This window comes from Pan paniscus, chromosome 2 (genome assembly GCF_029289425.2).
Source record: "Pan paniscus chromosome 2, NHGRI_mPanPan1-v2.0_pri, whole genome shotgun sequence".
Taxonomy (NCBI): domain Eukaryota; kingdom Metazoa; phylum Chordata; class Mammalia; order Primates; family Hominidae; genus Pan; species Pan paniscus.
In genome coordinates, this window is record NC_085926.1 from 181407296 (window position 1) to 181429739 (window position 22444).

General features: G+C 46.0%; 1 protein-coding gene across 1 annotated transcript in view; it reads right to left on the reverse strand.

The window, feature by feature from the left end:
* KLHL6 (kelch like family member 6) overlaps positions 1-20002 on the reverse strand; it is a 64639-nt gene extending 44637 nt beyond the window's left edge. The window contains exon 1 of the mRNA XM_003831990.5: positions 19620-20002. Coding sequence (XP_003832038.1) covers positions 19620-19912 — 293 coding nt within the window. The 5' untranslated portion in view covers positions 19913-20002. The remainder of the gene's footprint in view (positions 1-19619) is intronic.
* Positions 20003-22444: the final 2442 nt, after the last annotated feature.

Here is a 22444-nt window from a genome sequence, read left to right on the forward strand (position 1 = left end):
AGACGGAGTCTCGCTCTGTCGCCCAGGCTGGAGTGCAGTGGCACAATCTCTGCTCGCTGCAAGCTCTGCCTCCCGGGTTCATGCCATTCTCCTGCCTCAGCCTCCTGAGTAGCTAGGGCTACAGGCGCCTGCCACCACGCATGGCTAATTTTTGTATTTTTAGTAGAGATGGGGTTTCACCATGTTAGCCAGGATGGTCTCGATCTCCTGACCTCATGATCTGCCCCCCTCGGGCTCCCAAAGTGCTGGGATTACAGGTGTCAGCCACTGTGCCTGGCCCCAAATTCTTGTTTGGAATCACAGTCACTTAATAACATGCTGCCCCAGCTCAGCCCATGTCTGACCGGGCATCTGGATTCCCTGGAAGCAGACCCCCTCTGCTAGTGACGTAAGGGAATGGGGGGCAAGACAAGGGGGGGAGGAAGCCCAGCAAGACAAAAGTCATGCAAAAAGTGGCTTCAGCCTGATCCTGCAGGGACCTCTGGAAAAGACACTTCTGAATTGTCCCACCAGGAGGCAAGGGCCGTGATACTCTGTGGCCACACTGACTGTCTTTGGTTACAGGCCATCCAGGAGTAGGTAAATTCTCCAGCACATCTGGCTTTGTGTATGTGTGAGTTTGCATGTGCACAAGCAAAGGGACTTCCGGGAGCCTGGGGAGGGCAGGGGAAAAAGAGCAGCCACCTGGCTGTTGGCAGGCAGAGGAGGGACTGGTGTCTAGTCTGACCTCTGATGCTCACTCATTGTGTGACTTAGTGCAAGTGAGTGAACCTCAGCTTCCTCATCTGTAAAATGGTATAATAATAGTCCCCACCTCAGTGAGCTGCACAGAAGAATAAGCAAGATGAAGTACACCAAGGCGTTAGCACGATACCGGGCACCTCGTCAGCACTCAATCAGGGAAAGTATTTTGGACCAGATCAGAGGAATCTTGGAAGGTTGGTAGGAGACACTTAGGGGTAAGTGGACCAAGCACCACACTGACTCACAACCCTTATCTCTTCAGCATTTGGCCAGGTGTGTATCAGGTAACTGCGTGTCTGACTTGCTGCATTGCTGTCGACCATCCATCCAGAGCAAGCATAGGGCCAGCACTGTGCACAAATCGGCCTAAACATCTCAGCTCAGTTCATGGGAGAGAAAGAAAGTGCCCTCAAGACAGTGTCCTTCTCTCCAGGGCTCTTTTTAACCAGCTTTGACTCCCCAAGGCCCAGCATTTCTCTGCTCCCTTTGAAATATTTTCATGAATTTTCTGCCACTTAAATACACTACCCTGGCCATGGCCACCATGCTGAACATGGGTAAGATGAAACTAAGGGGAAATCTGCATATTCCTCATAGACTATACTCCCAGGCCTCCTGCTGCTCCTCTGGGAGATCCATGGACACACTCGGACAAAGCTTGGTCCCCAAGGGTTGTCAGCAATAGAGTAGGGATCAGAACCTAGGGCTTCAGGCTCTGAATCAGGAGCTCAGCAGTGCACGAAAACCAAGAAAATCAGCAGGAGTTCAAGGCCTTTTTGGGGGGATCAACTCAGTGTCAGCGCTCAGTGGACCAGCCCAAACTTTGCTCTCTGAGAACACAGCTGAGTTGGTTGCTGACAACTTATCCCGTGGCATACATGCAAGATATTGTGTAATAAAAACACTTTCTAGAAAGACACTGACCAATTCTCATGAGATTGTTGTAAAACAGAGGTAGCTAGGAAGATCCTCATTTTACAGCAGAAACAATCTCACAGCAGCATACCAGTTGCCCAACACTTGGGCGGTGAGTCAGTGCCCACCCCAAAATAGAGCCTGACCCAGCAAGCTTGTCTCCCACAACAGTCATGAAAATATCCACAGGCCCAAGAATCTCCCAGCATGAAGTCAGGCCATGCCACAAACACTGCCTGGCCACACGCCTCTCCATTCTCCACCAGGCTTCCTCACCTGAGGTCTCTGCCAAACATCGCCTTCTCAGAGAGGCTCTCCCCGACACTCCCCCTAATCTAAAATCACCACTCCCTCACCTCTTCGCTTCCTTTATTTTTCTTCATAGCTCTGCACATCCTGAAATTAGATTACCTATTTGTTAATTATTGTCACCCCACTAGAATGCCAGCTGAGTGAGGGTGTGCCATGCTCAGCACTGTATCTAGGGGCCAGAGCAGTGCCACCACCAAGTAGGGATGGTCCCTAGGGAAAGTGAGTGAATGAATGAATCAACCAACTTGTCCTTCCTAGTCCCTTTGCACTTGCTTTTGACAGGAATCTGTACCTCCAAGAATTATCAAACATCCCTGGAGGATGAGGCCCTCCACTGCCACTAGGGAACTCCTATCACACTCCCGAGTCCAGGGCCTAGAGCTTGAAGAGGACACCCGAACATTCGACGTACCTGCACTACTTCAATGAGCTCTACAAGCTCCTGTAGTTCCTAAACTTCACCAACTCAGAATATTTCACCCAGCCCAACTCCATTATAGCTGACCCCTTCCCTAGAACTCCACACCTCTGAACGCCCTGCCTCCTGTAACCCTAATTCTAACCCTATAAACAAATACCCACCCCTATCACTCCCACTATCTCACTCCTACACTGGCTCCACCTGTCTGCCCCCTGTTGTGTCCTTCCTCTTATTTCTTCACCATTCCCCGTTTATACCAGGAACGAACTCCCCTGTTTCACTGAGATATTCTGTGTGGCGGTGGCTTTAACATCAGTCGCAAAATGAGTTAAATTCTACTTAAGAATACAATGTCCATATGTATACAATCAGTTTAAAAGTTTTTTAAACCAGTCAGCATGTACTACACAATGAACACTATTGTTAAGAAAGGATTATTGGATATAAACACAATGAAGTCAATCAAAGGGGGTTCCATTGCAAAGAAAGCAGGGAGTCAGCAGATGCAAGTGTGACCTAGCATGACATGGCATCTCTCTCTATGGTCCCCAGCACCTCTTAGTTCAAGGCACCAGAACCTGAGCCAATACTAACCAAGGGAAGCACTTAAACATTCAGCTCTGCCCTGTTTCTGAGCTCAAGCTGTCCCCTAAGTTTTATCATATGGATCCTGTCTCAATACTGGAGTCCTGCTTACATCCTTGGCCTCAGATACTCCAGCCTCAAGAGGTGGATCTCAAAGTGTGTTCCCTGAACCAGCTGCATCAGAACCTTGGGGTGCTTATTCAGAATGCAGAATCCTGTACCCCACCTACCTTAGACTTACTAAAGCCAAATCTCTAGCAGTAGGGCTGGAGGTATGCATTTAATTAGGTGTCCCTGGCTCCGACTCATAATTCCTTTGCAAAGCAAACTTTGAGAACCTCTGCCCTAGAAAGAGGTCACCCCTACTTCTTAACACAGGCCTCCTCCTGAGAAGGAGATTGAACGAAGGTCATGGAAACAATTGGCCATAGTGCTAGGGAAGATATGTTTCTGGACAGTCCTCCCTCACTATGGATCCTTCCTTTCATCTTCTAAGACACAGCCTTCCTAGAATTCCATGAGGCCTATGGGTGCCTCCCGAATCAGGTGGCAATCCCATTCCGTTTGCCAGCTTTGCTCCAAACTGACAGAGGAGCTGGAAGCCTACAGCTGCCCCGATCTGACTCTAAGCATCAGCAGGCCTCAGAATAACTCCCTTCTGTGGGCCAGGCACGGTGGCCCATGCCTGTAATCCCAGCACTTTGGGATGCCGAGGCGGGCAGATCTCGAGGTCAGGAGTTCAAGACCAGCCTGGCCAACATAGTGAAACCCCATTTCTACTAAAAATACAAAAAATTAGCTGGGTGTGGTGGCGGGTGCCTGTAATCTCAGCTTCTCGGGAGGCTGAGGCAGGAGAATTGCTTGAACCCGGGAGGCAGAGGTTGCAGTGAGCCAAGGTTGCACTACTGCACTCCAGCCTGGGTGACAGTGTGAGACTCCATCTCAAAAAAAAAAAAAAAAAAAAAAAAAAGAACTCCCTTCTGCCAAGCTTCTTGCCCTAGTTCACCACTCCTCAAGGACACTGCCCACGGCCCCTGTGGAGAAGAAAACTCTGGCCATGTTCCTAGGGAAGCAGAATCCCTCCAAGTCCCACCAGACCATTGCTGATGCCTCAGCTTGCCATGAAATTCTGCCATCCAAGTTTATGACAGAAAGAAGGACTTGTTCTGTCTGCAAGATCAGACAAGAAAGAACATCAATTACAACATATACTTGTGGTCAGGCTTTAGTGACGATACAGTCACAAAGATACAATGGACAGTTTTTGTTTTGTCTGCCCAACTTACTCGTGTCTCTTTTAGTAGGAGTACTCAGATCTTCCGTTGGGAAACACCCCACCATCCAAGCCCAAGCCACAATGATTGGTTCAGGGATGGGAATAGGAAGAAGCCAATTCAATTGGAGCCAATTCCAGAACTTTCTTTGGAATTACTGAGAAAGAGAAGCTGTCTCTTCCCACTAGAATTGCTGAGCTGGTGGACATGAAAGTTTGGAGATGCTGGCTACCTGCTTGTCCTCATGTGTGAATACATTCCCTGAGAGAGAAACTCACACAGAGGAAAGCGGGACTAAGAAGGAGAGAGAAACTGAGTCATGGTAACATTAATTTGGGCACGAGGACCCAACTATACCTGAAACCATTACCCCAGACTTTTTTTAATTCCATGAGCAAATAAATTATTTTTTTCCCCTTTATGCTTGGACCAGTTCAAGCTGAATGTCTGTCACTCGCAGGGCGGAGTGATACAATTGGACAAAAGAAATCCCAGCGATTCTCTGAATTGGAACTCCAGGCCCGTTTTTGTTTGTTTATTTGCTTGTTTGTTTGTTTTGAGACAAGATCTCTCTGTTGCCCAGGCTGGCCTCAATCTCCTGGCCTCAAGCAATCCTCCCACCTCAGCCTCCGAAGTAGCTGAGACTGCAGGCACACGCCACCACACCCGGCCCCATTGATGATTACCCTAAGCTCTCCTACCTGAGAGTTTAACTTACAAAACATGGTGATTATTCTTTACCTTTGTCTGCTTTTGTTTTTACACATCTTCCACCTCCTTCCTGAAGATGAAACCTGGCTTCCCCTAACAAAACCCCACTTCCCTCACAACCCAACGAGGTCGGCTCAGATTCTCACTTCCCCTCTGGGCCTGGAGCAGGGTCCGCATTTGCGCTCGCCGTCCACCACCACATCCCGACCAGGCTATTGCCCGGAGGCTCCACATGACCCTCTTTTTCCACTTTCCACTCCCACCTCCAGGACTCTGTGGCTTCCCTGTGACCATGTGGCTTCCCTGTGACCATGTCATTGTCCAGAAGTTAGGGATCAGCCTCTGCTTAAAGATTTTTTCTGAGCCTTCCCTGGTTCTAACCACTTAGAAACTTGCAAGCTGGCACTGGCCCCAGTCTTTACCCCAAGGTATTCAAATGCTAAGGCTCCTCCAGTCATAAAAGGTATCCCTTGTGACAGGCAAGGATGATCCTATGTGCGTTCTAGGCTGCTCCCTCCGCCAGCTGCCACAGAGGAATCTGGACTGCCAGGCCTGTCCCTTGGGCTTTCATGATACAGAATCCAGAGGGAAAGGGACAGAAGACAGGAGCTCCTCCAGCTGGGGATGGGGAGCAGTTATGAATCTAGACGTGAAGGAGGAGCTGCCACAGTTGGGCTACACGCAGGAGTGCACAGGCCAGGCTTGACTTGAGCTAAAATCCAGCGCCCCCTACACCTGCCAAGCCTTGTGCACTAATGTGGATTGCAACCCCCAGAAAGGGGCCCCCATTTCTAACTGGTCCTCCCAGGTAACTTATTTACATTCAGAGGAAGGGGCTGAGTGTGGTGGCACATGCCTGTAGTCCCAGCTACTTGGGAGGCCAAGGCAGGAGGCTCACTTGGGGCCACGAGTTCAAGTCCAGCCTGGGCAACATAGCAAGCCTCTAAAAAACACAAAACAACAAAAACAAACAAACAAAAAAACCAAAGGAAGGCACCCTAAAAGCCAGCAGTGGTCTCTATCAGAGATGTGGATAAGAGAGGGGAACATATTTTAATAATAGCTGTGGCTCTATCTCCAAGGTGTTCAAGAATTGCAAGTCCAGAACTTGAGATGTTTTGTTTATGAGCTTTGCTCTAAAACGGGATAGCCTGGGCAGGAGAAGGGTTGATAAGGTCAGACCACTTTCTCTTTCTCTTTCCAATCTTGAGGCTCAGAGCTGGTCCTCACAAAAGAGTGGAGTCAGTTTGCTTTGTGTTCCAGCCCTCCTAACCTCACTTCCCCCTACCCTTCCCTGCTGGGCAGCGCTGCCTCTCCCTCATGCTCTCTGTGGTCCGGCTGCCCTGCAGGCCCTCAGAGAGGATGTGAATGTTGCTGGAGGCCTTCTCCCCAACCACACTGCCTATACCTTAATTCCAACCCTCATCTCCTCTCACTGAAATTTCTTGCAACTTACCTAAGGGTCTGCCTAGATTGATGGGACCCTCCATACCCATAGTGCAAAGGATTATTTTAAGGGAGATCTTGGATCACATCTCTTTCCTACTTAAAGACTTTTCCATGGCTTCCCACTATCTGTAAGTCATGTTTCAAACTCCACAGCTTCACCCAACAAAACCTTTCCCGGTCTGACCATGCCTGTCTCTCAGCCTTATTGGCCTATGCATGTCCTTTATTTCAACCTACTCTTCTACCTGTGGTTACACTGCGTGGCACCTTCCCGGATGTGTTTCTCTTTGCCTGGAATGCTCCTCTCTTCTCCTTTCTCCCCTCTGGCCCCTTCTGGCCAATGCCTACTCATCCTTCAAAACTCCGTTCAGATATCACCTCTGCCAGGAAGCCTTCTCAGACTGCTCTTTCTTCCGTCTGATTTAATGCCCTTCTGTAAGCTCCTATAGCTCCCATGTAGCAAACCTCTCACAGCCCCTGTGCCCAGCTCCACCATAACCCCTGTGCAGAGCTGCATCATAGCACTTATCACCCTGTACAGTAAACATCAATTTACTTATCTCTCTGTCCTAACTAGATGATGATTTCCAGGTCAAGCAGGAACCATAATTTATTCATCTTTGTAAACTCTGTGCCTGCCACAGAGTAGGCACTTAATAAATTTGTGTCAGATGGATGGATACATGGATGGATGGATGGATGGATGGATGGGTGGATGGATGGATGGACAGATGGATGGAAATTCACTAAGTCCACTCAGCACTGTAGTTCTGAAAGTTTAACATTTTGCATTCCTTCCCCTCCAGGTATTTGCACATTAAGAGAGATAATACTGGCTGGGTGAGGTGGCTCAAGCCTGTAATCCCAGCACTTTGGGAGGCTGAGGCGGGCAGATCACCTGAGGTCAGGAGTTCAAGACCAGCCTGGCCAACATGGCGAAACCCCATCTCTACTAATAATACAAAAACTATCTTGTTGTGTTGACCTGTAATCCCAGCTACTCTGGAGGCTGAGGCAGGAGAATAGCTTGAACCCAGAAGATGGAGGTTGCAGTGAGCTGAGATCGCACCACTGCACTCCAGCCTGGGCGACAGAGCGAAACTCCATTTCAAAAAAAAAAAAGAGAGAGAGAGAGATAATACTATGCAGTGCTCCTTAACTGAAGGCCTGCTAATCATCGGTGGTACACTGGAGATGCTCCTCCCATGCTCGGGAGGAGTGAGGATTTTCATAGCAGTTACTAAGAATTCTCTCCCCCTCCATTTCCAGGCCCACCTGCTAATGAGACAGACATCGTCTGCCAACCCAGCCTGCTATCCTGAGTTTTAAAGACACTGCTAGTCACCTGACACTTTCCTAACTTTCCCTAATCTCTGTTCTCTTCTGTCCTATTTTTTTGTGTTGTGTTCGCTATATACAATAATACAATAAAATTCCACCTTCCAGGAGTTATCCACTGGGCCTCCACCTCTCCCAAAATTCCCCCAACACCAAAACGCCCTTGATACTCAGCCCTCCATAAACCTGAGCTTACTCTACAAGACACATGATCTTTTCAATCCAATAAGGTCTTACTGGACCCTGGACCTGAATCATTATATGCAAACCTGCTGAGTGTCTATTATTTATTGTGGATCCCAGAGCATCTCTTCAGAAAGGGCTATGATGCAACCTGTTAGTTTTGGTTTGATTGTGTTTTAAAGCCATAGCATGAGGCCGGGTGTGGTGGCTCACGCCTGTAATCCCAGCACTTTGGGAGGCCGAGGCAGGTGGATCACCTGAGATCAGGAGTTCGAGACCAGCCTGGCCAACATGGTGAAACCCCATCTCTACTAAAAATACAAAATTAGCCGGGCATAGTGGCACACGCCTGTAGTCCCAGCTACTCGGGCGGCTGAGGCAGAAGAATCGCTTGAACCTGGGAGGTAGAGTTTGCCGTGAGCTGAGATCAGGCCATCACACTCCAGCCTGGGCGACAAGAGTGAAACTCAGTCTCAAAAAAAAAAAAAAAAAAAAAAGCCATAGCAGTATCAGCACTCTTGTAATTATGGTGGCCTTAACGTTTTCCATAGAAGTTAAATACAGTAAAAGAATGCTAGCCTTTACAGCTCGCAGAGGACATGTAGGTTGCCTAAGTGATACTCTTTCACAGCAAAGGAGACTTATCTTTACGTGGAGATGGCCTCACCAAAAGCATTTAAGAAGGCTTTTACAAAAGAAGCAGAGGGATCATAAAACACAAAACAGTAACAATAAAAATAAGAATACAAGAATTAAGAAATTAAAGTCGAAGGAGAATATATCTCTGAAACCAAGGCTCAGGAAAGTTAATCCACAGAGCTTCCTGACAGTCACAGCAAAGGCAAAAGTGCGACAAATTGGCTAATAAGAAAGTAAAGCAGTGTTTGTTACCCCTCTTTAGCGGACTTTATTTTTCCTTTTGTCCAGCATCTCTCCATATCGGGAAATGCTCTTCTCCCCATCCAGGCCCCACTCAAATCATGTGGTTCAGGCGGGAGCTCTCACGTCATTACAGGCCTCTCCGCCTTTCTATCTTCTGTCTCTCTCTCTCTCAAACACACACACACACACACACACACACACACACACACACACGCACAGCTCTTTAGCCAAGGGTGGACTCCCAACCTAGGCTGGGCTGATCATTGTGCCCCACCTCCCTGGCACAGTGATTGGCCTAGGATTGGGTAACTGAATGGGGCTGAGCCAATCAGAGTCTTTCCCAGGGGTTTTTCAAGCCACAGGTAGAGAAAGTCCCTCATTTTCCCTCCAGAGCCAAGGCTAGGAGTCTCATAGCAGCCAATAGGCAAACTCCCAACCGTGTGGCAGAAGTCAGCCTGAGAAACCCAACCTGAGAGAAGCCAAGTGAGGGGTGGAGAAAGAGCACGCAGGCTGCACGAAAGGGCCTGGTTCCTTTTCTCCCTGGGCTCTGCTGCATCCCAGCCCTTCCTATGATTTGATAATGTGACCAAATACCTTTCTCTTTGCCTAAGCTGATTGACTTGATTTCCTTTCCCTCGAAACCAAAAGATGCTCACCAATAAAGGAATATGAAGCAGCGCAAATGGACGTTGCGCTCATGGCAGTTTTACCAAAAACACAAAGGCTCTGCATGTGGCCAGCTCTTCTCGTGGACTGTTTGGTGTTTACCATGTTAGACCTTTGTCCTGAAAAAACATTTTCATGGAGGGACAGTTGCATATCCATGGGTTTGATGCAGGGATAAAGCTCACAACTTGAGCTATGAATGATGAAAATATTTCTCTGTTGTGTTTTAGTTGGGAGCTGCATGGAAGATTATCTAAAATTGAAGAATAGATTTTCTAATCTTGATTGAAATAATATCCACATGCTGTGGATCTCTCTATGAAGAGGCCTGTTTTCAGTTTAGACATCATGGGTAGGGGTGACAGAGATGACACTTCCTTGAAAAATCAAAGGACCTAATGGCACTTCTGCCCTGGTGCAGAACCCCTCTCCCCACTCCCAGTGCAAAAAAACAAAAGAACTGCAAGAGTCACATTGTATGCATGGCACATCTGTATGCAGGTGGTCACATGAGCGACCAGTTCAATCCATAATATTCTGAGGCATTTTGGATTTTGGAACTGTTCCTTCCCATTTTTCCTGTGATAGCCACATTTTATCATCTTTCCCTTTTCTAAAGTTGCCCAATAGCTTCCCACACAACTCTGTGAGGACTTCCTGCTCTGGCCAGGATGCTACTTAATCAGTGACTGGACCTGCAGGAGGAAGATCCAAGTGTTCGTTCACTTCACGCATTTACAGGATGTCTGCTGAGTGTCAGCCATTGCAATGGCATCGAGGAGAAGAATAAGGTGGTCACTGCCTTCACATGGCTTGCATTTTCAACCTGCTTTTAGTCCACCCATGATGGATGATGCCTTCATGCCACACATCCCTACAAGTGTATCCAGGGCTCCTCACAGTTTTGCAGGGAGCAGAGGAGTGAACGTGCTAATAATTACCTTCTTGCATATTTGGGTCTCAGGATCCATATCTCTGATGCCTATGTGACAAGGGTCATGGAATCCCCTCATAACTGTGTAGTTTTCATGATACTTTAACATCTATTCTGCATATATTGCAGGCCTAGCAAATAGTTTTGAATTGGAAGCCGTTGATATCAACAAGCCCGGACAGAGGAAAGCCTGCTTGGGTGGAGGCAGGACAAGCAGCAGCAGCCTCCAGCTTCCAGAGACAGCCCTGACAGCAGTGCCAGTGGCTGCAGCTGTGCAGCTGTGGCCCCAGCATTGTACAGCAGCAGGGAAGTCCTCCCCACAGGAGTCCTGGGTGGCTTCGGGCTGCGGTCCTGGCCCCTGTCTAGCCTCCCTTGCACCTGTTTGTCTTCTGGGTTTGGTTCTCCAAACTTCTTTGGGGATTTTATGAGTTCCTACTATCATTTACATAAATTCCTCTTCTCGAATAAGCCAGAGTTGATTTCTGTTTCTCAGAACCAAGAAATCTGACTTATTACCACGCATAAAGTGTTGGGGCAAATAAATTAATAAATGAATCCATTTTACTATTCGCATTTCACAACTTGCTGGGATCGGTAGACGTAAATTGTTAGCCTCACTCTATTGTAGACATCGGCGTTGAGCCTCAGAGGAGCCAAGCAACTCCTCCAAGATTTACACAGCCAACAAGTGGCGAGTCCGGACTGAAACCCCAGTGCCATAAGTCTTTTTTTTTTTTTTTTGACGGAATCTCTCACTCTGTCGTCCAGGTTGGAATGCAGTGGCATGATCGCAGCTCTCTGCAACCTCCGCCGTCCGGGTTCAATCGATTCTCCTGCCTCAGCCTCCTGAGTAGCTGGGACTACAGGCACACGCCACCGTGCCTGGCTAATTTTTATATTTTTTAGTAGAGACGGTGTTTCACCACGTTGGCCAGGCTGGTCTTGAACTCTTGACCTCAGGTGATCCACCAGCTTCAGCCTCCCAAAGTGCTGGGATTACAGGCGTAAGCCACTGCGCCCGACCTCAGAGTCTTTATTTATTCCACTTAGGACAACTATTCGTATACTCACTGCTGAAGTACTAATGCATTAGACTAAAGAGTGCTGGAGGTGCTATATAACATTTAAGATATGCTAATATCCAAAGAATTCTGAATGGCAAAGCACATCTGGCTCCCAGATTTTTGGGTAAGGGATTATGGGGCTTTCTGATAATGTTAACAGTTTTCATTTTGGTGTTATTTGTCTACCTTTTCTCACATGCATATCTTTCCATAGTTTACATGCAATTTTGCATCTTGCTTTGCCCCCTCTTTTCATTATAATATTTTTCCTACGGTGCTCCATGCTTTTCATAATGACTATTTATTATATTGCTACCAATTTCAACAGAGGCATAATATGAAAATCATTCTCTCACTGTGGACATTTAGGTTGCTTCCAGTATTTTGTTTTTATACGTGACGTGGTAATCTTTGCATTAAGCATTTTTTCTCAGTTTGGAATATGGACGGCCTACATTTTTTCAGGCACTTTGCTGGATTCTTTTTATTTCATTCAGTCTTCATAATATCAAGTAGATAGCATGGTGTCCATTTCATCCTTGGGGGAGCTCACTTTGATGGGAAGAGTGGTTTCCCCATGATGTCTAAACTGAAAACAGGCCTCTTCACAGAGAACAGAAATGTGGCTAACAGGTCATTTCCTAGGACCCCTCAGCTCCCCAAGACTCTTTTGCTAGTGTAGGCTACAAAAGCTGAAAATGAGGAGGAAATGTAAAAATCAGAGCCTCCTTGTCGCTCGTACACACATGCACAGGCAGGATACTGTTGGAACATTCATTCCAGTTTATGTCTGGGGGCTGAGCTGACAGACCCCCATAGCAGCAAGGACCCAGCATGCCTTAGGACATCAGTCTGGATCAAAGGGTTAAAAAAGAGACAAGGAAGCAGGGTCAGGGTGTGCAAGGTGAAAAGATAGTGCGCTCTGAAAATATATGGGACCTCACTGCGGCTAGAACCAGAAACTGGTTCTCACCATTTGGGAAGCCCAGCTCACTGCAAAATGTGGCACACTCTATAAGTGACAGTGACCTGTGAGGGCAGCCCTGCTGTGATTCCCAGGGTTGGCAGAGGGAGGGGAGTCCTAGTGATGAGGGGAGGGGTTATCAGGCTTTTCTCTGCCCTGTCTCATGACTGGCCCTTCCTTCATGCATAGAAAAGCTTCCAGGCTGAGGCTGAGTCATTAGCAATCTCCTTTGTTGATGCTGCTGCCTGGAATCCTTGTCTGGATTCCTGTCTCACTCCTGTCTTGTACCGCAGTCTCTAGGTCTGGTTCCTTGAGGCTATGTTGAGAGGACTTTACCCGCCAGCTACAAAAATCAGGCATAAGGCCAGGAATGGGAAGGTTATTGTGAGCACAATCTATGCACTTGTTAATCATTATTACATATTAACCAATTACTGCATGGCAGAAAAGTGGGGCAAGAGACTACTCTTAAGCCACATGTAGATGTTGTAATCCTGAGCTTTGTCTCCATAATGGCGTAAGATGTCAGAAAAGAGTCAGAAAGCCCAGGTGATAGAATAAGTGCCAAGAACATATACACCATGGAATACTGTGCAGCCATAAAAAGGAATGAGTTCATGTCCTTTGCAGGGACATGGATGAAGCTGGAATCCATCATTCTCAGCAAACTAACACAGCAACAGAAAACCAAACACCGCATGTTCTCACTCATAAGTGGGAGTTGAACAATGAGAACACATGGACCCAGGTAGGGGAACAACACACCCCGTGGCCTGTCGGCGGGTGGGGAACAAGGGGAAGGAGAGCATTAGGAAAAATACTTAATGCATTCAGGGCCTAAAACCTAGATGATGGGTTGATAGGTGCAGCAAACCACCATGGCACGTGTATACCTATGTAACAAACCCGCGCATTCTGCACATGTATCCCAGAACTTAAAGTAAAATTTAAACAAATTTAAAAAAAGAGAATAAGTGCCAAGAAAAACAAGAATGAGTTAAGGCCATGTAGGTCTGTATTAAAAATCTGGCTAACAGCAAATGTGTTGAGGATTGCTGCTGCCACAGTGGGTACACTTGAGAACTCAAGTGAAGCCAACGATTGTAACACCAGGGTCAGGCCCTATATTTTCCACTTTTAATATTTTCCAATATTGTGGATCAGAACCAATATGATAGTAAATATTTCAGCATTATATATCTATAATCCCTTATCTGTAGTTTCAAAATTCCCAAAATGCTGATAAATGTAAAGTTTTTTGTAACTTATTTCATGGCTAAATCCAACTTGAATGGCACTCGTCAGGTCGGGACACCTGAGTCTTCCTCTGTTGCCCCGGCTGGAGTGCAGTGGCATGATCTTGGCTCACTGCAACCTCCGCCTCCCAGATTCAAGCAATTCTCCTGCTTCAGCCTCCCGAGTAGCTGGGACTACAGGCGTGTGCCACCACGCCCAGCTAATTTTTTGTATTTTTAGTAGAGATGGGGTTTCACCATGTTAGTGCTTGACTCTTAAATATGAATAGATATCCAAAGACTACCAGATATTTAAGTATAGCCTCTAAAATAAAAGACAGAGGCCAGGTGTGGTGGCTCATGCCTGTAATCCTAGCACTTTGGGAGGCCAGGTCAGGAGGATCCCTTGAGCCCAGGAGTTTGAAACTATCTGGGCAACATAGGGAGACCTTGTCTCTAGGAAATAAATAAATACATACATAAAATAGAATAAAAGAGACAAAAACAAAGAGAAAAATACAGTGAAAACAAACAGTAAAAAACAAACAAACAAAAACAGAAGAGTGGTTTTTTAAAAAATATAAACCTCAAAGAGATTAAGTGAAAATATGACCTACACAAAACAAGAACAGGATGTTATAAAAAGGAAGCTTCATACATAAAACAAGAAAAAAGTCTTGGAAGTTAAAAACTGAGATTCTCAACAGGTTGGAAGATAAAATTGAGAAAAATCTTCCAGAAAGTAAAACAGAAAGATAAGAGGATGGACAACAGGAGAGAGAAGATCAGAAAGCTAGAGACTGTTCTAGAAGTCCACATCTACTGAATAAGTGATCCAGAAATAGAAAACAAGGAAAACAGTAACCATGTAATTACCAGGCAGTAATATGAGGAAATGTTCAGGATTAAAGGATGTGACTCTCCAGATTAAAAGGGTTCATCAAATGCATAGCATAATGGTTGGAGTAAAACACGCATACACACACACGCACGCAAACACACACCCCTCCAAGGCACATCATTGTGAAATATCAAAATGTTATTTAAAATCAAAGAAAGGCCAGGCGTGGTGGGTGGCTCACAGCTGTAATCGCAGCAATTTGGGAGGCGGAGGTGGGTGGATCACCTGAGGTCAGGAGTTCCAGACCAGCCTGGCCAACATGGTGAAACCCTATCTCTACTAAAAAAATACAAAAATTAGCCGGGCATGGTGGTACATGCCTGTGGTCCCAGCTACTTGGGGGGCTGAGGTGGAAGAATTGCTTGAGCCCAGGGAGGCTGCAGTGAGCCATGATCAAGCTGCTGCACCCCAGCCTGGGCAACAGACCAAGACCCTGTCTCAAAACAAAACAAAAATATATGCGAGGCCTTAAAAATTTGCTTCCCATGGGCTGGGCGCAGTGGCTCACGCCTGTAATCCCAGCACTTTGGGAGGCCAAGATGGGTGGATCACGAGGTCAGGAGATTGAAACTATCCTGGCTAACATGGTGAAATCCTGTCTGTACTAAAAATAAAAAAAAAATTAGCTGGGCGTGGTGGCGGGCGCCTGTAGTCCCAGCCACTAGGGAGGCTGAGGCAGGAGAATGGCATGAACCCAGGAGGCGGAGCTTGCAATGAGCGGAGATAGTGCCACTGCACTCCAGCCTGGGCGACAGAGCAAGACTCTGTCTCAGAAAAAAAAAAAAAAAAATTACTTCCCATGCACTCTTTCTTAGGAAGTTATTGGAGAATGTGCTTATCAGGGTAAGATGGTAAACCAGGGAAGAGAAAGATAGGGGTTGAAGGGAGAAGGCTCCATTCAACATAGCAGACAGTCCCGGGGAATGATGGAGAAGCAGGTGAATCCCAGCCAGCCTGCAAATCCAGGGAACATGTGTAACATGATGCAAGGCAGGAAGATTCTGAGGAAATGGAACTGGTAGATTCTTTGATGCATTGGACCATATGAAAGATTTTTGTGAGGCTGTGAGCAAAAGACACCCCAAAACAAAGCAAATGAAAAAATGAGTGAATTAATAACTTCAGGAAAGACAAAAGGTTTACAAGAAAAGAAACGTGATCATTGAGTAATTTGGCTCAACAGAGAACAAGGTTTTCGTGAACATAATAATGTAAACTCTTGTTGTGATAACATTATGTTGAAAGATTACAGGGAAGGAAAGCTTATGGTAAGAGGTTAGGTAAGGATACTAAATCCTTATTTGAAATCAGTGAATGATGTCTAACACTGAAAAATCAAGAAAGAGCAGTATAAGTGTATTTTGCAGAAATATAGAGCTAGTGCCAGAAGAAACAAATAGAAGTTGAAAGTGGTAGCCTTTGGCGCATGAGACAGGGTGGAGGAGGAAATAGGAATTTTTGTTTTTTCATTATAAGCCTTTAAATACTATTTAACGCTTTGTTTACTATTTGCATATCTTTAATAAAAAATAAAATTTAATTTAAAAAAATACATGAAAAACAGAAAGGCAGTGAAGAGACAGTTCAACAAAAAAAGAACTGCAGATGCCCCTTAAACATACAAAGAGATGTTTGATCTTACTAAAAATAAGAAAAATGCAAATTAAAGCTAAATTGAGATATTCTTTCTCATTTATCAGATTGGTAAAACTTCAACGGTTGGATGACACCCTCTTTTGGTGATGCCATGGGGAACGCAACATGATTCAACCCCAATGAAAGAGAAGTTGCAATAACCGCTAAGACTGCAGATGCATTTGACTCAGCAAACCCCCTTCAAGAAATGCATATGAAAAAAACTCATGTTTCAGGTTATTCATTACAACATTGTTTGTAATAGCAAAATGTGGATTAGAAATAGTCCAAATGTCTGTCCGTAGGGGACTGTTTAATAAACTATTGTCAGTCCCTTAGTGGAAAGTAATTATTTTCTCAGTGAATAAAGGAAAAAAATGACATAATTTTATAACCAGCTTCCAGGCCCTCCAAAACACAGAGAACTGTGTTGAAAGCCTCACAGACTGGTCGAGCACGGTGGCTCACGCCTGTAATCCCAGCACTTTGGGAGGCCAAGGCGGGTGGATCTTGAGGTCAGGAGATGGAGACCATCCTGGCTAACACGGTGAAACCCCGTCTCTACTAAAAATACAAAAAATTAGCCGGGCGTGGTGGCAGGTGCCTGTATTCCCAGCTACTCAGGAGGCTGAGGCAGGAGAATGGCCTGAACCCAGGAGGCGGAGTTTGCAGTGAGCAGAGATTGTACCACTGCACTCCAGCCTGGGCGACAGAGCGAGACTCCGTCTCAAAAAAAAAAAAAAAAGAAAGCCTCTCAGACAGAGAGACTCTTTGACCTCCCTAAACCTGAGCATACGAAGAACCCCTTTCAAAACCTTAGACACAAAGCGAGAGAGTGAGACACAAAGTGAGACCATGTCAGATTTAACGTCAGCCCTAGGTCTAAATCCCAGCTTGGCTACTTTTTATTTGCTGTGACACTCTGGACTTTGGCTCATCGTTGGTAGGCTGGGGATAGGACTCCCTGCCTTGTCAGGTTGCTGTGAGGGTGGAGTGGACTAGAGTATGTGATACAGAAGCTACAGGGCCTGGCCCACAGTAAGCGCTCCACAAACAGGAGTTGATATGAATAGTAGCACCGGAAAAAAGAATCCTGTCTCCAGGACAGTATTCATTGTAGAAGGAAAGTCACGTTGAAAATCCCAAGAGAAGAAGCAAAAGTCACTTCTCTGAAGAGAAGAATTGAAGGAATTTCCTCTCATGACCAGGCAGTTTTGGGAGAGGCTCTGTATACACAGTCAGATGCCTTCACCCTCATGTTCTCCAGCTTCTCATTGCCGTTGCCTCCTCTGATGACCGGCAGAGACTTTCCCTAAGTATCCTAGATCAGCAGGGCTGGAAGGACCCAAGCCCAAATTCCCATTTAGGATGAGAAACCCAAGAACCAGAGAAGACCAGGGATCAACTCGAGGGCACACAGCCAGTGGGCCTGGTCCACAGCCAGGCCAACCCACTAACAAAACTGCTTCCAGGTATGCATTTTATGATAGCAAGGGATACAAAAGGATAAACCTAAATGTGCGTCCCCAGGGCATTGAGCTAACTTGACTTCACTCACTCCTGAGAGGGGCTGCAGTCAATGTGAAAGCATGTGATCAAGGTTGGTGGAGAAATGTGTTTATATCAACCCATTTTGATGGCTGTGTTTACACTTTATATTTTACACACTTCCCATGGAATGAAGTCCCAGACCTAGTGGCAGCTTGCATTGCAGTAGCAAGGATTTCCAGAACATACCCAGTCCCTGCTCCAGCAATGACCAGATATATAATGCTGAGTTTTCATTTCCTCATCTGTGAAAGGAGATATCAGCCACCTTCATCATGCTGTTACAAAAATAAAATCAGATAACTATGTCTGTCTGGCACACAGCAGCCACTACTTCCCTCAAACCCAGATATCCCCTTGTCTTATCGACACAGGAGACCTAATGAGTCCCATAGCAACCTGCTGATCCTGCTCTATGAATTACAAAGAAACGTTTCCCCCCAAGCACCTCAAAAAAAAAAAAAAAAAAGAAAGAAAGAAAACACTTTCCATAATACTTTCATAGGTTAATCGTTTTCAATTTCCTCAGCCAGAATCAAGAGTTAAGAAGAATCTCATTAAGAAGAATTCTAAGGGTATTTCTTTTCAAGTTCCCAAATACTTTCTTCATTATCCACATTGCCCTTGCAGGCTGGTTCCCCCATGTCCATGCTGATATGGAGAACACTGGATCAGGTGTGTTCACTGGGTTCCCGGCGCTATAAAATTCCTACCCCAGGGACGTGCTCATGGGAAACACTCAATAAGTCATCCTTAGCTGAATCAAGCAGAATCAGAAAAAGAATTCCAAGAAAGATATATTGAGCATCTACTTACTATATGCTAGACACTGTGTAGGACCCTTTTCACGCTCTTGTTTAATTATGACAGCCCTGAAAGGTGATCATCATTGTGCTCACCTTACAGATGATGAAACAGACATTCAGAGCACTTTGTGACTTGCCTAAAGTTTCACTGTCAAGAAGGAACCAAGTCTCCTGACTTCAGGTCTTCCCACTATGAGATCACCAGTTTATCGTAACTAGAGGCCTCTCCCATCTAAAGCATCTTTGTAACTGCTTTCCCTTTCCCCACACTGCCTACACATCAAGAAGCCCCTAATTTGTAACAAGTCATTTGATAACTCCAGAAGAGGGGCCACATCCTTTTTCTCTATGTCTGTTGATTAACAAAGACAACATTATGTTTCCAACACCAGTCAGACCAAGGGGGAAAAAAATCCCCATGACTTCAGTAATTTTCCATCCTTTGGAACAAGGAAATATACACAAAAGGTTTACTATAGAATGTAAACATTGCTTTTAAATGATGCCAATCTCTCTTTTAATGTGGCCTAAATCCTAAAATTTAAAGTGTGATAAGCCGGGCGCAGCGTCTCACACCTGTAATGCCAGCACTTTGGGAGGCGGAGGCGGGTGGATCACCTGAGGTCGGGAGTTCAAGACCAACCTGACCAACATGGAGAAACCCCATCTCTATTAAAAATACAAAATTATCCGGGTGTTGTGGTGCATGCCTGCAAATCCCAGCTACTCGGGAGGCTGAGGCAGGAGAATCGCTTGAACCCAGGAGGCAGAGGTTGCGGTGAACCGAGATTGCGCCATTGCACTCCAGCCTGGGCAACAAAAGCAAAACTCCGTCTCAAAAATAAATAAATAAATAAATAAATAAATAAATAAATAAATAATAAAATAAAGTGTGATAGTGTCCTTTCTTATATTTTAAGTAGACACACAAGCCTTAATATATATGTAAACCATAAATATCATGGCCAACTGTTCAAGATTGGGCTCTCACACCAACACACCTCTTCCTTGCAACTTGCACCCAATTTGACTCTGGTCCTAGGCATGCTGACCTGAAATAGTTGCTGGCTGCGGCAAGCACCACGCGGTGGCAGGAGAATTCCTGAATGTCCACACACAAGATGACATCTGTCAGAGCGTTTTCCATTCGCAGGGTTTCCAGGCCATTCTGAAGAATTAAGGAGAGTCCCGCGTCGTCAAATTTGACCTTTTCCCCATTTAAGATCTCGACCAAGTCTCCTGTTTTCTGGGAGGGCTCATCTGTAGAAGGTGCCAGGGGCCCTTCCAAACTCTTCTCGACCACATCACCCATGGTCCAGGCGTCCCTTTGTCCTGCCATCAACATCGAGACTGAAGGAGCGCCCAAGTGTCAGGCAGGCCCCATTGCAGAAGCTGAGCGGATTTCCTGTGCAGGGCCCTCCACTTATCACCAGCTGTCACACACACATAACAGGAAGTCTCGCACTTTCTCATCCTGTTACTACAAATGCCAGCAACTTCTATTCTTCTTCTTTCTGTGAGTAATCACAGGGTTAGAAATTACTTAGAATAGGTGTGTGGGAGGGGGTTCTGGAAGAGGAGTGGCCTCTCAGAGTCCACTGTGAGTGCTGTGTGTTTATTTTGGTGCATCTCCCACCTCATATCCGTGAGCAGGAAGCCTCCGGTGGTGGCTGTTACATTTGTACTCCTAATGCTATCAATAACCCAAGTCGTCAATGAGGGGATGGACAGGAGACAGTCTATAATCCTCCTGCTTCACATTTGTACTCCTAGTGGCTCAATAACCCAAGTCGTCAGCGAGGGGATGGACAGGAGACAGTCTATGATCCTCCCACTTCCTCCTCCCAGGAGTCTGAGACCCCACAATGATCCAACAACCGTGCTTTGTAAACCATGGAAACCCCACTTATCCCTGACATTCTCATTTCTGGCGGCACTGCAGATCGTCTATCTTCATCCTCTTCCCTACCCAGGGGAAAACAACGTCATGGCAAACTTTCATGTCTTCCCCCACCAAAAAAATGTCTATTGTTTCGAATATGCTTTGGGGGCACAGAAGAAATGGTTTCCAAAACTCCATCAACAGCATCTTCTCAGAGGATGAGTCAGGGTGGGTCTACACCGAATTGCCATAGCACGTCTCAGATTAGCCCAACGTCTACTGACCGTGCATCTAACGGTGGATCCTGAAGTATTTTCATTACCTCTGCGTGTCTCAGTTAAGTAGTAATAACTGTCATTATTAAAATCCCATGATATCCTGGGGAAGTTATAGGAGCGTATCAGTTAGCGTTCTCTCACGCCCAACAGTAATGCTTTACCAGGTTGCTAGGTATTTCTTAGCCCAGCAAACTTGACATCTAAAATTAACCATTACAATTACAGTCATACCCAGCATAATGATATTTCAGTCGATGATGGACTCCAGAGAGACAGAACCAAAAGGATACCTAGAGAGGCATAGCAGAGGGAAATTATTAGGGGAATTGGCTCACGTGATTATGGAGACTGAGAAGTCGCATGACAGACTGCTGAGAGCTCAGTTCAAGTCCAAAGACCTCAGAACCAGAGAAGATGGTATAACTCTCAGTCCAAAGCCAGAGGCCTGAGAATCCAGGGGGTGGGGAGACTGGTGTAAGTCCTGAAGTCCAAAGGCAGGGGATCCTGGAGTCCTGTTGTTCAAGGCAGGAGATGACCGTATCCCAGCCTCAGGAGATAGAGACATCGACCTTTCTTCTGTTTTTGTTTTCTCTGGGTCCCTGGCTGATTGGATGGTGCCCACCCACACTGAGAGTGTATCTTCTCTACCGAGTCCACTCAGACTCACTAATCTCTCCTGGAAACAACCTCACAGACACGCCCAACAGTAATGCTTTACCAGGTTGCTAGGTATTTCTTAGCCCAGTAAACTTGACGTCTAAAATTAACCGTCACAAGTACAGTCATGCCCAGCATAATGACATTTCAATCGATGATGGACTGAATATACAATTGTGGTCCCAAAAGATTATAATGGAGCATATAAAGAAACCTGACGGCTGGGCGTGGTGGCTCACGCCTGTAATCCCAGCACTTTGGGAGACCAAGGCGGGGGGATCACAAGGTCAGGAGCTCAAGACCAGCCTGAGCAACATGGTGAAACCCCCGTCTCTACTAAAAATACAAAAATTAGCCAGTCATGGTGGTGTACACTTGTAACCCCCCTACTCGGGAGGCTGAGGCAGGAGAATCGCTTGAACCCGGGAGGTGGAGGTTGCAGTGAGCTGAGATTGCGCCACTGCACTCCAGCCTGGGCAATAAGAGCGAAACTCTGCCTCAAAAAAAAAAAAAGTAATGGAAAAATAATGCCATTCACAATGGTAATAAAACATATGTAAATGCCTAGCAATAACAGCAACCAGCAACATAAAGAAAACTAACAAACTTTACTAAGAGTTTCGAAAGAAAACTTAAATAAATATACCAAGTTCCTTTATGGAAAGACTAAATATTATTAAAAGGACCAATTCTTTCCAAATACATTTATAGGTTTATTTTACTCTAATAAAAATTACAAGAAAATTTGGAGTTTAGGTTTGTTTGTTTGTTTGTTTTTGAGATGGAGTCTTACTCTGTTGCCCAGGCTAGAGTACAGTGGTGCGATCTCAGCTCACTGCGACCTCCGCCTCCCAGGTTCAAGCGATTCTCCTGCCTCAGCCTCCCAAGTAGCTGGGACTACAGGCATGCACCACCACACCTGGCTAATTTTTTGTATCTTTAGTGGAGACAGGGTTTTGCCATGTTGGCCAGGCTGGTCTTGAACTGCTGGGCTCAAGCAATCCACCCGTCTCGGCCTCCCAAAGTGCTGGGACTACAGGCTCACACCACCGCACCTGCC